Source organism: Ursus maritimus, unplaced genomic scaffold, assembly GCF_017311325.1.
Source record: "Ursus maritimus isolate PB19 unplaced genomic scaffold, ASM1731132v1 scaffold_29, whole genome shotgun sequence".
NCBI lineage: Eukaryota > Metazoa > Chordata > Mammalia > Carnivora > Ursidae > Ursus > Ursus maritimus.
The window spans coordinates 5,971,010-5,984,589 of record NW_024425452.1 but is presented as its reverse complement, the minus strand read 5'-3'; the positions used below and the strand labels follow the sequence as shown (position 1 = coordinate 5,984,589).

At 46.4% G+C, this 13,580-nt stretch overlaps 1 protein-coding gene across 4 annotated transcripts in view; it reads left to right on the top strand.

The window, feature by feature from the left end:
* The window catches only part of ADGRF5 (adhesion G protein-coupled receptor F5), a 101,866-nt gene that overhangs the window by 73,972 nt on the left and 14,314 nt on the right, over positions 1-13,580 (top strand). For 3 of the 4 annotated variants that reach the window (XM_008691823.2, XM_008691822.2, XM_008691824.2), the window contains exons 11-15: positions 5,003-5,173; positions 7,049-7,168; positions 7,322-7,531; positions 10,316-10,528; positions 12,453-12,608. In XM_008691823.2, the coding sequence (XP_008690045.1) occupies positions 5,003-5,173; positions 7,049-7,168; positions 7,322-7,531; positions 10,316-10,528; positions 12,453-12,608 (870 nt within the window). The remainder of the gene's footprint in view (positions 1-5,002; positions 5,174-7,048; positions 7,169-7,321; positions 7,532-10,315; positions 10,529-12,452; positions 12,609-13,580) is intronic. The other variant, XM_008691826.2, reaches the window with a different exon arrangement.

Sequence of the window (13,580 nt, the reverse complement as noted above, 5' to 3'; positions counted from 1 at the left end):
ACGATCACGCGGAGTATTCGTAAAACAACTGAATCTTTACAAGAGGGTGCCAGCTCCCTCTTGGCTGTGACCTTAGGAGACGCGAGAGGGAACAGCTTCAAACGCCGTGGTCCCCTTCCTTTTCTTCCTGATTGCCCCCCTGGAATGTTTAAGCGTATGTTACCTTGTGTGCTTGCGGCTGTCTCAAATGGGTTTGTTTTGTTTGGGTTTAGTTTGGTTTTTTTGCAGCTGAACAGGGCATCGGTAAGATAGAAAGAAGGGAGATTTTCTTTAGTTTTTCTTTAGTAGGGGAGATCAGCCGGTGGTTTTTGAGGCACTTGATGAAGTGCCACTAGAGGCAGGCTGGCTTCAAGGGCTGAGGTGAGCCCTAAGTAGAGAAGCATCTGGAAGGGGTCCACAGCGTCCTCAGAGGCAGTGTTCTCCATCCCGGCTGCATATGAGGGCCACCCCAGGGGCTTATTAAATAGACCAGCTGTCAGGGCTCTAGCCTAGAGCAGTGACGTCAGGATCGCTGCACGTGGGCTCCAGGTGATGTGGTTTGAAGTGGGATCCACCAGCCAACGGCCAAGAAAGAATTCTTGCGTGGTTTTTGGTGCTAAGAGGTAGTTCTATTAAAGTACGGGGATGGGACCCCTGGGCAGGAATGGCTGCACTGGGGTCCTGAGGGGCACTTGATTGTACACTTTGAAGTTGGGGGAAGTAAAAACAAAGGAAGTTTCCAAAAGGATTTTCATATGTTAAAGAAGACTTACAGGATCCTGGAGGCCTGACTATTGTCAAGCTACGGTTTTCTCCTCTAGCAAGGCATTAACATGAAGATGGGGAGCTCCTGGAGGAAGGGTATACTCTGCCTGCCATGGGCTGCAGGTTATAAGGAAACCTAACTTTATCTGCATTTCTTTTGCCTGTGCTCTCCACATCACAGGCAGTGGCATATTTTCTTAAATTTCACAGGAGATTTTATCGGGCAGAGAGGTGTGAGGACCATGCATTTAGTCCAATTCTTTATTTTACACGTGAGACACTGAGGCTTTCTGTGTGTGGCCCAGAATCTCCCTGACAGGAGCAAGGGATGCCCGCCTCAGTCCTGCTCTTTCTCCTCCTTCGTGTTACTCTATGTGCTCCTATGTCTTCCTAATGAGCCACGGATAAATCCGATTTTAAATAGTGATTCCTCTCCTTGTGGGGATGCCCATGGAATTGGATAAAAGAAAAAGAAAGGACTTGAGCCAAGTCTTCTGTCCTTAGACCCACACTCTCCACAAAGACAATACCTAGTCCTGAAAAGCCACAATCCCGGCTGTGCCATGTGTCTGCTTCCTGATGCAGCCAGGACCGGCTGGTCCCCTCACTGACTCCTACTTTTGTCTGTTAAATAGTGATAATGGTACCGATTTTTATAAAGCTTTTGTGAGGAGGAAAAAAACCACGATGATAAATGTAAACATTTAAGATGGAGTTGAATACACTGAGTCTGCCGCAAGAACTGTTTTCTGATAATGATGATAGCTTTAAAACCCATCCCCCACTTTTCCTCAGCATGGTGGCAAATCTTCTGTGGAGGGTATCTAGCCTTGAGAAGCGAACTTGTGATCGCATGCCATCTCTTCCCCAGAAAGCCCAACACCGACTTACTAGCCGCAATCAGTGCTTTCTTTTTCTTTTCCTTTTAATAATAATTTTTTATTATATTATGTTAGTCACCATACAGTATGCCCCTAGTTTTTGATGTAAAGTTCCATGATTCCTTACTTGCGTATAACACCCAGCGCACCATGCAATACGTGCCCTCATTCAGTACTTTCTAGAACAGGACCTGAGGGGCAGAACCCTGGGGTACTGGGGTGCTGGGGTACTAGATGAAATACAACGTGAATGCTACCAATCAGGACTCCTGCTTTTGTTTTCTGAGTTTACCGTCTCTTTGGAGCCTTTCTGGACCTACAGGTGTCCTCCTTACAGAACATCGTAGCTCCCCTGCTCCCCCACCCCCCGCCATTTGTCCCCTGAACAGCAAGCCACAGATTCTGTGCTTTTGTTCACACCAGTAGTTTTCTGACTTCACTGCAGACTCTTTCTTGAAGCAAAGTCTTGTATGGTTGTGTGATGCTGGGTTTCTCAACCTCAACACTAGTGACATTCCGGGCTGGATAATTCTTTGCTGAGGGGAGCTGTTCTGGGCCTCGTAGAATGTTTATCAGCGTCCTTGGCCTCTGCTCACTAGATATCAGTAGAAGCCCATTTGTAACACTCAGAACTGTCTCTGAACGATGCCAAATGTCCCCCAGGAAGGCAAAACCACTCCTGGTTGAGAACCATATGTCTGATATGCATAGCAGACCATAGTGGAGCCACTTGAGTTATGGATGGGATTAGGGGCTTTTTACCAACCCCCCCCCCACTCAGCCCCAGCTCCTGAAGCAGGTGACTGGAACACCACATTCTCCAAGGAGTTATGATTCGCACATACAACCGCCCCCAGAACACTCCAGCCACCATTTCTGTCTTTCAAGACCTAGAGCAAACCTCCATTCCTCTCTGAAATCTTCTCAAGTCTCCCAAAGAAAACCCCCCTCCTTCAACCTCCGTAATGTATTTAGTGGTTTAGAGGTTTCCTCTCTACTCCTCATTATCATTTTTTCTGTACATCTCTTTATATTATTCATTCTGAAAACTCACGTCTTGTACATCAGTTTGACAGTAAAGCTGGGCCTCTAAAGATAAGTAAGCATCAACGGGAGGAAGAAGGAAGGAGAATGTTCCAGGTGTGAACACAGCCATGAGGGCATGAAGCTATAGCGAACGTTGAAGGCTCAGGACATGGTGTGTTTTTTAAGAGGAGGGTATAGAATGAGATAAAGGGTAGAGAGGGAGATTGACATTGAATAAATACACGTACCCTACTATGGGGAGTCTATCTTGTTTTGTACACCATGGTAAGATTTAAAGGTGAAAGGAGAGAGGTCAGGTGATCAGAGCTGAACTTTAGAAAAACAGTTTTTAAGGTACGTAGCCAATAGATCGAAGGGGCACACAACTGAAAATAAAGATCCAGTTATAATCAAGTATAATTGGCAGATAACAGAAAATGGGGTCTGGGCAAGTGACCATGGGTTGGAGTGAGTAACACAGTGCTGAGATGTTTCAGAGGAATAAACCAGAAGACTTTTACAGCTGAGTGGAAGTGGAATGTGAGGAAATGCAGGTAGTTCAAGATGACTTTGAGACTTAATTCTGGGAGCTGCCAGTGGCAAGAGGAGAAACAGAAAATGTGAAGCCTTTGTCTGGGGAGAAGAAAGGGCGGTTGTTCACTGAACATGTTGAATTGGAGGTACCTAAGTTGTGAACTCAGCACTTGGGAATTTGCTTCTAGATTTCCAACAAGAGTGTTTCTCTTACAGATAGAGTCAGGAGCCATGGATGTGAATGAGATTGTCTAGTGAGAGAGTGGAGAAAAAACTAAGGAAAGCATGACTATCACAATGCTTGGGTAAAGGGATTATTGACATTGGAGAAGGGAAGAGAAGGCAAAGAGCCTGGGAGGGAGACCCAGAAGGAGGGATGAGGAGAGGAGAAGCAGGAGAGACCTTATGGAATCGAGGAAGCCAAGCCATAACGAAGGTGGCCCATGGAAAGAGATGCTGCTGTCCGGGGAGCATGAGAAGAAACCACTGGATATGGGAGAGAGGACATCATAGTTGGACTTACAGGAACACTGGTGGAGGCATTTAGGGGTAAAAAGGAAAATCGCATTGGTTTGATGGAAGTGAGAGCCCATAGGTGGTGAATATAGACCCACGTGGTAGGGAGAGGGGAAGAAAAGGCAGTGGTGGATAAAGGAGCTTTTAGATTAGAGAAGGATTGTTCTAGGAAGGAAAGGGTTGGGTAGATCTGGCAGCTGATATGAAAGAACACAAGGGAAAATTAAAGTCCCAAGGGAGAGGAAAGAAAAAGGATGGAATAAGGTCCCAGGAAAGGTGGAAGAAGTGGGTTTTCAAAAAACAAGTGGTAAGGTGGCCTTAGAGATGAAGCCTGTGCCTCCGAGCCAGGAGCTTATCCAATCAAGTGCGTAAAGGTGGAAATCGGTGTGTGAGGACTGGGGAAGAAAGCTGGTTACATAACAGTCAAAATATTTCAAACATCATTGATCATCCAGCCAAGGCTGGAAAAGATGCACTTATGTTGGAGTTGGTCAGAAGACCTTTTCTTTTTCCTTGATTTTTGGAAGATCGACAGTGTTTGATTGGAAGGCCTTAAGAGGACATGGTGGTGGCAAGGTTGGAGGAGAGAGACTGGAGGGACTGGAACAGGAGAACGTCACAGGAGGAAGTTAGAGAGCCACTGGCAAGAAGGAAAGATGGCGAGGTGGCATGGCATCTTGGGAATGGAAAGGAAAGTTTGGAAGAGGAGGTATTTTGAAGGGGAAACTCCTGCTAACCAGAGAAAGCATGAAGTTGAAGCTTCCACAAAAATATAGAGACTAATAAGAGGGAACAAGTTGCGATGAAACATTTCTCAAATGAGATGAATATCAGATGTTCCAGGCTTCTTTCTCCTTGCAATAATAATGGTCTAAATAATCTGACATCTTTTTTCCTTGCAGTTGAAATCATATCCAAACATCTTACTTCTCTCTCTCTCTTTAATTTTTAATTTTTCCTACCCCAGTGACCATCACTAATGGTCTGTGTGAAGGGCAGGCCCCGACTGGGTGCTGTTCTAAGTGTTTCTGTATATGAACTCATTTGACCTGACTACAATCCGGGGCCATTTTCCATCTGGAGAAACTGAAGCACAGAGCAGTTGAGTGACTTTTTCAGCCCTACCCCGCTAGTAAGTGGTAGCTCCCAAGTCTGCAGACCTAACCACCGTACAATCCTCTCTCTCCAAAAAAAGAGATATGATTTAAATAATAACTCCTTTTCACTGATTGGGCCTCTTTGCCCCTAAATCGAAGAGTCAGCCAACCGTGACAGCGAAAGCACTGCTTATGTCACTGCAGGCAGCCCTGAAACTGACCTGGAGTCCGGCTGCAGCAGATACACATTCAGGGCAGATGGAACCCAGTGTTCCAGCGGGTCGGCTGGAACGACGGTCATCTATGCGTGCGAGTTCGTCAGCACCTACGGAGCCAGAGGCAGTAAGAGCATAGAAGTGACATTCACCTCTGTGGGTAAGGACTCCTTCACTGGGATCTTTAGCCTTGCCCCTCAAGCCAAGGGCTGTCAATCCCCTGGGAATATCTATGAGCTAGTGGGAATGTGCTTGGGGTAAATCACAAGAGGGAGACAGAGGGGGATGTCCCTCTCTCCCATTTGAATTCAGATGAAGTCTTTAGAAGAAAGAAGGATAGGGCTGGAAACCCAGGGCTGCAGGGAAGGAAAGGTCGGCCTGGCACTGAGAAGGCAGGAAGGGACTGGAAAGGAGAGTTTCACACTCAGATGAGTTCTGTTTAATCATTGAATTTATGACAAGGGTAGTGTCCCAAATTTTCCCCTTTCCTCCCTGATTCCGTCCTCCATCCCATGCTTGCCAGTAGCCTGGCTCATGGCCCACCACCAGCAGGTGAAGACCTGCTCTGTCATCCCTCCTCTCCCACTCCACCTATTCTAGAGAGAATGCTGCAGGAAGCTTTGATCATCTCTGATACTTTGTGGTCATTTTACAGTTGTCTTGAGTGTTTTTTTTAGTCTTTTGAGTAAAGGCTTTCAACTGAGTTAGGCCCCCTAAGTGTCACTTCTTCTCCTTATGTAATAAAGCATTCTAACTTCACCCCTGTCTGCAAAAATGGGGCAGTCACACTTGTTTTTCTCCCCATCTTACAAAAAACGAACTACTTAGATCAATCATCAGACCCCCTCGAACAATCAGGAGAAAGGGTTAATATCAACACTACTAATGACTCTTGTCCACACCTGCTGCTTTCGGGACGTAGCATTTTTACAAAGATCAAGATGATGCTTATCCGAGAACATCATCGCTATAGACGAGTTCGTGGGTCTTTTGTGTAATTTGCAGCTTTCTATAGTGACAGTAGTTACCCACCTCAAGTGTTGTATTGATCATCTGGGCTTCCGGTTGTCATAGAAACATGTCTAGCCTTCACTGAAACCACTGGTCTGGTAGTTGGGACCTCGTGTGAGACTCAAGAGAACCAGATTCAGGGTTCCATGACCCTCCCACGTTCCACTCACAGAAACCGCCGAGCCTTACAGAGGCAGCTCCACACCAGGTCCCTACAGCCAGTGAGGCCATGGGAGGGACACAGCCATCCATGCTGAGGGGCCTGCGGGACTGTATCTGAATGTTGGGATCCCAGCTTCTAAAGGGCCCTATGGGAAGGCCTGAGTTCTTTTGATGGTGATAAGAGCAAGATTTTACACTGATGGGAAAAACAGGCCGGTGTCAGTGGGCTCAAGGCATGAAACTGTTCACCGCTAGGAGATAAAAGGGAATGGCATTTTGAAATGTCAATGACATGCTCAAAGAGAGGTGGAAAGATAGAAGCAGAGAGAAAAAAAAAAAAAAAGAAGTGGACTGTTCCTATAAGCTCTTGCTTTTGTAAGGGTCTTGTTATCATTTTTGATGAACAATTCCTCATGAATGCATGAGGACATTCTCATAAGGAGGAGTAAATGCAGAGAGACTTGTAGGTGGGGGACCTGTCCCTCCCACTTTGCCCGCGACAGGCCTGGTGTAATCATTTGGGCAGTAAGTTCTATGATCCCGCTACTGTAAATGCTGTTCCAGAAATCACTCTTCGGCTTAGTAAGTGTTGACTGTGTACTATAGTCAGTGCTAAGTCCTGGGGATGCAAAGACACAGAAAACAGAGTCCTGCTCTTGAGGGGTTCACACTTTGATGAAGAAGAGGTATAGAAAGAGAGAAGTTAAAATACAACATGGTATTATTTTTAAAAAATGTTTTAAAGGAGTAGAGAATGGCGTAGTTACAAGAACAGAGCCATTCGGCATGGAAGAGGCTGGAGGGGGGCTTGGGTTAAGTCAACAGCTCTAAGTTTGCCACCTTTTGCCCTGCCGATCATCAGGAGATAATTCCAGCCACAAAGGGGAAGTGCACGAGTTTCCAAGGCAGGAGATGAAAATGAGTACAGTTCAGAACACCACCGGGAACAGCCTAGAATCAAAGAAAGCCCAGGAGCCGCAAGGTACCCATCCCGCATTGACACCGGTGGAGTCAGGATGGCCCGTGCTCTCTGCCTCTGTCTTAAATTTCACTCGTGTGTCGATGTCACCAGAAAGACTAAACCTTGTGCTTGTTGTTGGTTTTTCTTTTGTCTGTTTTGTGTGCATTCTTTCAGCCAACCTAACAATAACCCCGGACCCAATTTCTGTTTCTGAGGGACAAAACTTTTCCATAAAGTGCATCAGCGATGTGAGTAGCTATGATGAGGTATACTGGAACACTTCTGCTGGAATTAAAATACACCAAAAGTTTTATACCACGAGGAGGTCTGCTGCTGGAACAGAGTCAGTGCTGACAGTGAAGACGGCGACCCGGGAGTGGAATGGTGGGTGCGAGACCCCAGACCCTTCTCTGCAGCCATGCTGCCCCGGGACCCCTGGGAACACTCTGTAAGAGGGACCGTCCCTGGGGGGGCTGTCCTGGGACGCACCTGTGCCACCACACTTCACGCAAGAGCTCTTTAGGGAGAGATGTCGCAATCTCCATTGTACAGATGTGGAAACAGAGGCTCGGAGAGAATGCTCTTAGGATCCTCCATCTCAGGATGCAGAGTCAGGACTGCAGCGGGGCTCTCCGGTTCAAGAGCCTGTGCTCCTGCCGTGAAGTGAAGAGGGTTGTTTTGCTGTTTGTTTTTATTTTTTATTTTTATTTATTTATTTTTTTAAAGATTTTACTTATTTATTTGACAGAGAGAGAGACAGCCAGCGAGAGAGGGAACACAAGCGGGGGGAGTGGGAGAGGAAGAGGCAGGCTCCCAGCGGAGGAGCCTGATGTGGGGCTCGATCCCAGAACGCCGGGATCACGCCTGAGCCGAAGGCAGACGCTTAACGACTGAGCCACCCAGGCACCCCTGCTGTTTATTTTTAAAGATTGATTGATTGATTGATTGATTTTAGACAGAGAGACAGAGCACAAGTGGAAGGGGCAGGGAAAGGGAGAGAGAATTCCAAACAGACTCCCCACTGAGCAGGGAACCCCACGCCATGTTCCATCTCAGGTGGTGACCTGAGCCGAAACCAAGAGTTGGACGTTTAACTGACTGAGCCACCCAGGTGTCCCAAGAGGATTGTTTTTAAAAGTAGTTTTATCAGACTTTTAGGAGTTTTTCACCCTATTGTGATAAAGAAAGAATCTAGGTAAAGGATTTATATGTCTGGTTCCAAAGAAAGGAACATTTGCTTTTCGTATTTATCTCTACATGTTATTCATGTTGGAAAGAAATGCAACGATTTGGAGGGAAAAAAAGAGAATTTGATATAATAGCCGACATGTATTGAGCCCTTCATATGTGATAGGCGCTCTGCTAAGTGTTTGAGTGGATTAGTTCATTTAAAACAATAATCCTAGGGGATGCCTGGGTGGCTCAGTTGGTTAAGCGCCTTCGGCTCAGGCTCAGGTCATGATCCCACGGTCCTGGGATCGAGCCCCACTTTGGGGTCCTTGCTCAGCGGGGAGCCTGCTTCTCCCTCTGCCACCCCCCCTGCTTGTGCACTCGCTCTCTCTGACAAATAAATAAATAAAAATAACTTAAAAAACAAAAACAATAAACCTAGAGGACAGTGTTACTAGTGTCCCCATTTTACAGATGAAGAAATTGAGGCCCGGTGAGGGTAAATAAAATATCCGGGGTTATATATCTGGTAAATGGCAGAGCCACGGAGAAACAGAGCCTGTCTGGCCAACCCTTGACCACTCCACTCTGAAGCCTTTCATTAAGTGTAAGTCTAATCAGTCCAGGCCCCACAAGTCCCAGGTCTTTATTTGTTCATGTAAGGCCTAGGCAACATTGTACAGATAGCTAGTCACTGTGGGGCCTTGGGAGGGTACAGTCAGGAGACCGAGTATTTTTCTCCAGTGCTGAGCTCATTCCAACACTGTCCAATTGCTCTTTCCTCCTGAGGAGCCGTAACCAAGGAGGAGCTTTTCCAAGAACATAAGCTATTTGACAGTCCCATACTTGGGTACTAAAAAAAATCTGTTCTCATCTAAATTAACTACACTTTTATTTTATATTGAATTTACATTTCCCTTCCTCCCAACAGAAATAGAAGGGGGTTTGTTCTCTGTCCTTGTTCTACCCGCTTTCCCTCTGGCTAGGTTGCAGCTCTGGTCCTCCGGAGTTGGGGCAAAGAGAAGGAATGTGAAGAAGGTCAAAGGGTCTTACTCAACTGTAGGTGCTGTTATAATGTCTCTGTACTGTCCCCATGGCAGCTGTTCAGGTGGTGTCTCGTCCTTCGACACACCCTGGCAGGAAGTCCACTGGGAAAAGGTCCTTTCTAGAAGCTCGCCCCAACGGGCATGCTTAGCCCACTCTGCCTCACCCAGCATGGGCTGCACAGGCCACTCTTGCTGCTGCCTTCCTTCTGTCCTCCAGAAAGGCCGGCCAGCCTCTCGTCTTTAGATTTTTCTAGATGGGAGTCAGACATCCGACATCCAGCTCCAGGGTCCACAGAGGAAGCTCTCTCAAGGATTTCAGCCTACCCCCTCCACACTCTGGTGGTGTCTCAGTGCCCTGGAACTGGAATGCCTACTCACTCACAGGTGGGGTGAAGGGACATCACGCCACCACAGAGCTCCATCTGGCTGACAGCTGTCTTTGAAGAACTCCTCAGCCCAGCACACACCAAAATTCCCATTTTCCCCGTGGGTTAATGAAAGAGCCTTGGAGTAGGTATGGGAATCTGGTTGGAAAAGCAGTTCCAGGGGCGCCTGGCTGGCTCAGTTGGTAGAGCACGCAACTGTTGATTTCAGGGTCCTGAGTTGGAGCCCCACACAGGATGTAGAGATTATTTAAATAAATAAGTAAATCTTAAAAAAAAAAAAAAAGAAAGAAATGTGATTCCACCCTTACAGGCTGTATAACTTTAGATAAGCCACTTAATTTTATTTAAAAGTAAGTGAATATTTAGGCGATGGGTTAGTCCTTCAAATACATAGAGAACCCAGAAGGAGAGTTGATCAAACATTTTCTTGTCCAGTGTCCAGGAAGGTGTGATGTGCCCTTGCCCGTCCTTGACAGAGAAAAGTCAGCCTCTTCTTAACCTTCCCAGCCAACGCTTTTTTGGAGCAGTGATCACATTCCGTCTCATTTTTGTTTCCTTTCACACAGGAACCTATCACTGCATATTTAGACATAAGAATTCGTACAGTATCGCGATGAAGGATGTGACCGTTCACCCACTGCCTCTAGAGCCGGACATCATGGTGGATCCTCTGGAGGCTACCGTTCCGTGCAAAGGTTCCCGTCACTTCAGGTGCTGCATTGAGGAGGACAAAGACTACCAAGTAACTTTCCAAATGGATTCCTCATCCTTTCTTGCAGGTAAGACACTAATTGCTGCATGGTGAGGACACATTATTTCATTCATGTGGAGTCTCAAAATTTCCTCTTAAAAGAGAGGTAAAGAGACACGAGGATTGTGTCAGAGAGAGAGAATGTAACGGAAGGAAACTCATGAAACTTTTTACCTTCTGTTTTTCTGTGTAGCCCGTGGCTTGTGGGTTTGTGGCAGAATTTGAGGGTCTGTGAGGGTGGAGCCCATGGGTTTTGGTGGAGGTTGTCGAAGACAGTGTTAAGACATCTTCACAGGCCTTCTGCTCCCTCAATACGTCAGGTACTCTGGTGGTCCCTCCCTCCGTGCTATGAGTCAGCGTGCTATAAAACCCCCACAACAATCCTCTTAAATGAACGGCTGAGCATCCAATAAAGTGAGAGAAATAACCAAGGGCCAAAAACATAAAGAAAAAGCAAAATAGAAATGCTTTAGCCACTGATGGGGCTTCTCAGAGGGCATCAGTCAGTGTGAGAAACTCAGAAACTTAGGTGTTGTTTTGTTTTTTTAAGGTTTTATTTATCTGAGGGAGACGGGGAGAGGAAGAAGCAGACCCCCAGCTTAGCAGGGAGCCTGACATGGGGTTCAATCCCAGGACCTTGATCATGACCCGAGCTGAAGTCAGACGCTTAACCAACTAAGACACTGAGGCAACCCAGAACCTTGGGTTTTAAGGCTCTGAAGGGTGTGAAAGAAACCTCTTGCTCCCTATGCAGTGACTAAGGCACCCCATGTCACCAACACACTGTCAGGACCCTCAAAGAGTGACACGCTCACTCGGGAAGAGGATAAGCAGAAAAACAAAATTTGTCTGCCTGAGTTAAGATGTTGGCTTCATCTCTGGGTGGGCAAAAATTTCCCCTGAGAATTACAACTGTCCTGCTCTCACTCAGGTTTGAGGTTGAATTTATTCTGCCTCTGTGGCCTGGGAACTCCACACTGAGGAGTAACTAACATAAAGTGGTCCGTGGGTAGCACCCAATGGTACCTGGCCAAAAAAAAAAAAAAAAAAAAAAAAAAAATCAAGTCTTCTAAGGTAGAATATACCTTCAATCCAGAAAACCTCAAGATTCCTACAGATTAAGGTCAACCAAATATGAGCTCACAACCCTAAATCTCAAAACAGAGACACCTTCATTAGGGATTTACAAGGTCATTCATTCTTTGAACAACCATTCGTGGGGACACACTCACTGCAAAACAGCACAGTAGGCAATAAAAAGGGGACACTAGAGTTGGGGCACATGTATTACCATCTAGCAGGAAGTGTTCATGTCATAAAGGATGATCCGTATAATGTTAAATTTCCAAACTGAGCGATGCACATCGGAAGAACACTGAAAATTCAGAAAAGCAGGACCTAGTAGAGACGAGAATTTAGAGAAGGCTGTGTGATAGGAGGATACAGAATCCGTCCGGGTACTGGAGTGTTTAAGCATTTCAACATTCCGTGTTCAACATGCCTGCATTCAGTGCTCCCTATGGGCCAAATACTGAGCTAGGCATTGGGAGATACAATGATAAATAAGACCAGGTACCTTCTCGCCAAGACATTACGGTCTCATGGAGGAGACAGACCCCTAAAGAGGTGACGCTAAACCAATGTGCTGAAGGCAGGACAGGGGAAATGCACAGGGCATTACGGGATTTGGATAGGCAGACGGAGCAGAAGGACGCTGCAAGGTGTTATTGTTCAACCTCATTGGGCACAGATATGGCGTCATGAATGGTGGAGGTAAATTTTAGGCGAGTACCGTGGAAGTGTGGGCTGACTTACTTCTAGGCTGGGGCATTTTTAAAACCACATCAGAAATGAATGTGGCACATGCCTTGGGAAAGTTTGGATCATTTTAACAAAATGTGTGCTTTGGAAACTCATCTTGTGACTTGATTCTTTCAATAATTCTATCTCAGAAAAAGAAGTTAATGGAAAGCGAGTGTGTTACAAATACAATTTCATGGCAAGCTCAGTTTCCTGGTGTCCAAAAAAGCTGGACATATTTTGTCACTTCACCAATGCCGCTAATCATTCAGTCCAGAGCTCATCTATGAAGCTGAACCTGGTGCCTGGTAAGAGCATCTGAAATTTTTTTTTTTAAAGATTTTATTTATTTATTTGACAGAGATAGGAACAGCCAGCGAGAGAGGGAACACAAGCAGGGGGAGTGGGAGAGGAAGAAGCAGGCTCATAGCGGAGGAGCCCGATGTGGGGCTTGATCCCCATAACGCTGGGATCACGCCCTGAGCCGAAGGCAGACGCTTAACTGCTGTGCCACCCAGGCGCCCCTGAAATATTTTTTTAAATGTGACAGTCATGAGCAGGGGTTCATTTATTCATTCGCTCCCTCATTCATCCATTCAATACAGAGATGTTGAACATCTTCATGTGGCAAGCCTTGGGCTAAGGGTGGAAGGTCTGGCAAAACAAAATAACAACTAAGCCACAGGGACTAGCCTCAGGTGTAGGGGAAAGATGGGTGTGATAAAAAATGTGATCACATCTAGTGTGGTAAGGGTTGTACTAGAGACCGTGTGGGCAGGCAGAAGAGGCTGCCAGGTTTCACTCTGCTGGTGATAGTAGGGAGGAAGTGATCGAAAAAGTCTTGCAGATGAAGCCCTAGTTCAGCAGAGTCTGGGAGACAAAGCACTGGACTGGGCAGTGCATAGTGTCTTTGTGGGGCTGAGACCCCTTTGAGGTTTCAGCAAAGGAAGGGTGTCCCCATTAGACAGGGCTTCATGAAAAGAATCAGTCTAAAAAATAGGCAACCGTCTTTCCCATCCTTTGTCATCACTGAGCCAATATCCCCCCTGTGTAGTATTTTCAAGGTAGGAGGTCATGGTTTATGGACATTTCTGTAATAGCCCATGACCCAGAGCACTCCTCAGGAGCAGCAGAGAGCCAAGTGAATAAAGGATGGTCCTGGGCTTCCACTAGAAGCAATCCTCTCCCCCAGAAATCTTGTCTGTCATAGGACCTCCGATATCCGAAGGACTCATGGCTCTATCACCACACGTTTGGATTTACTGAGTGATTTGTGGTAA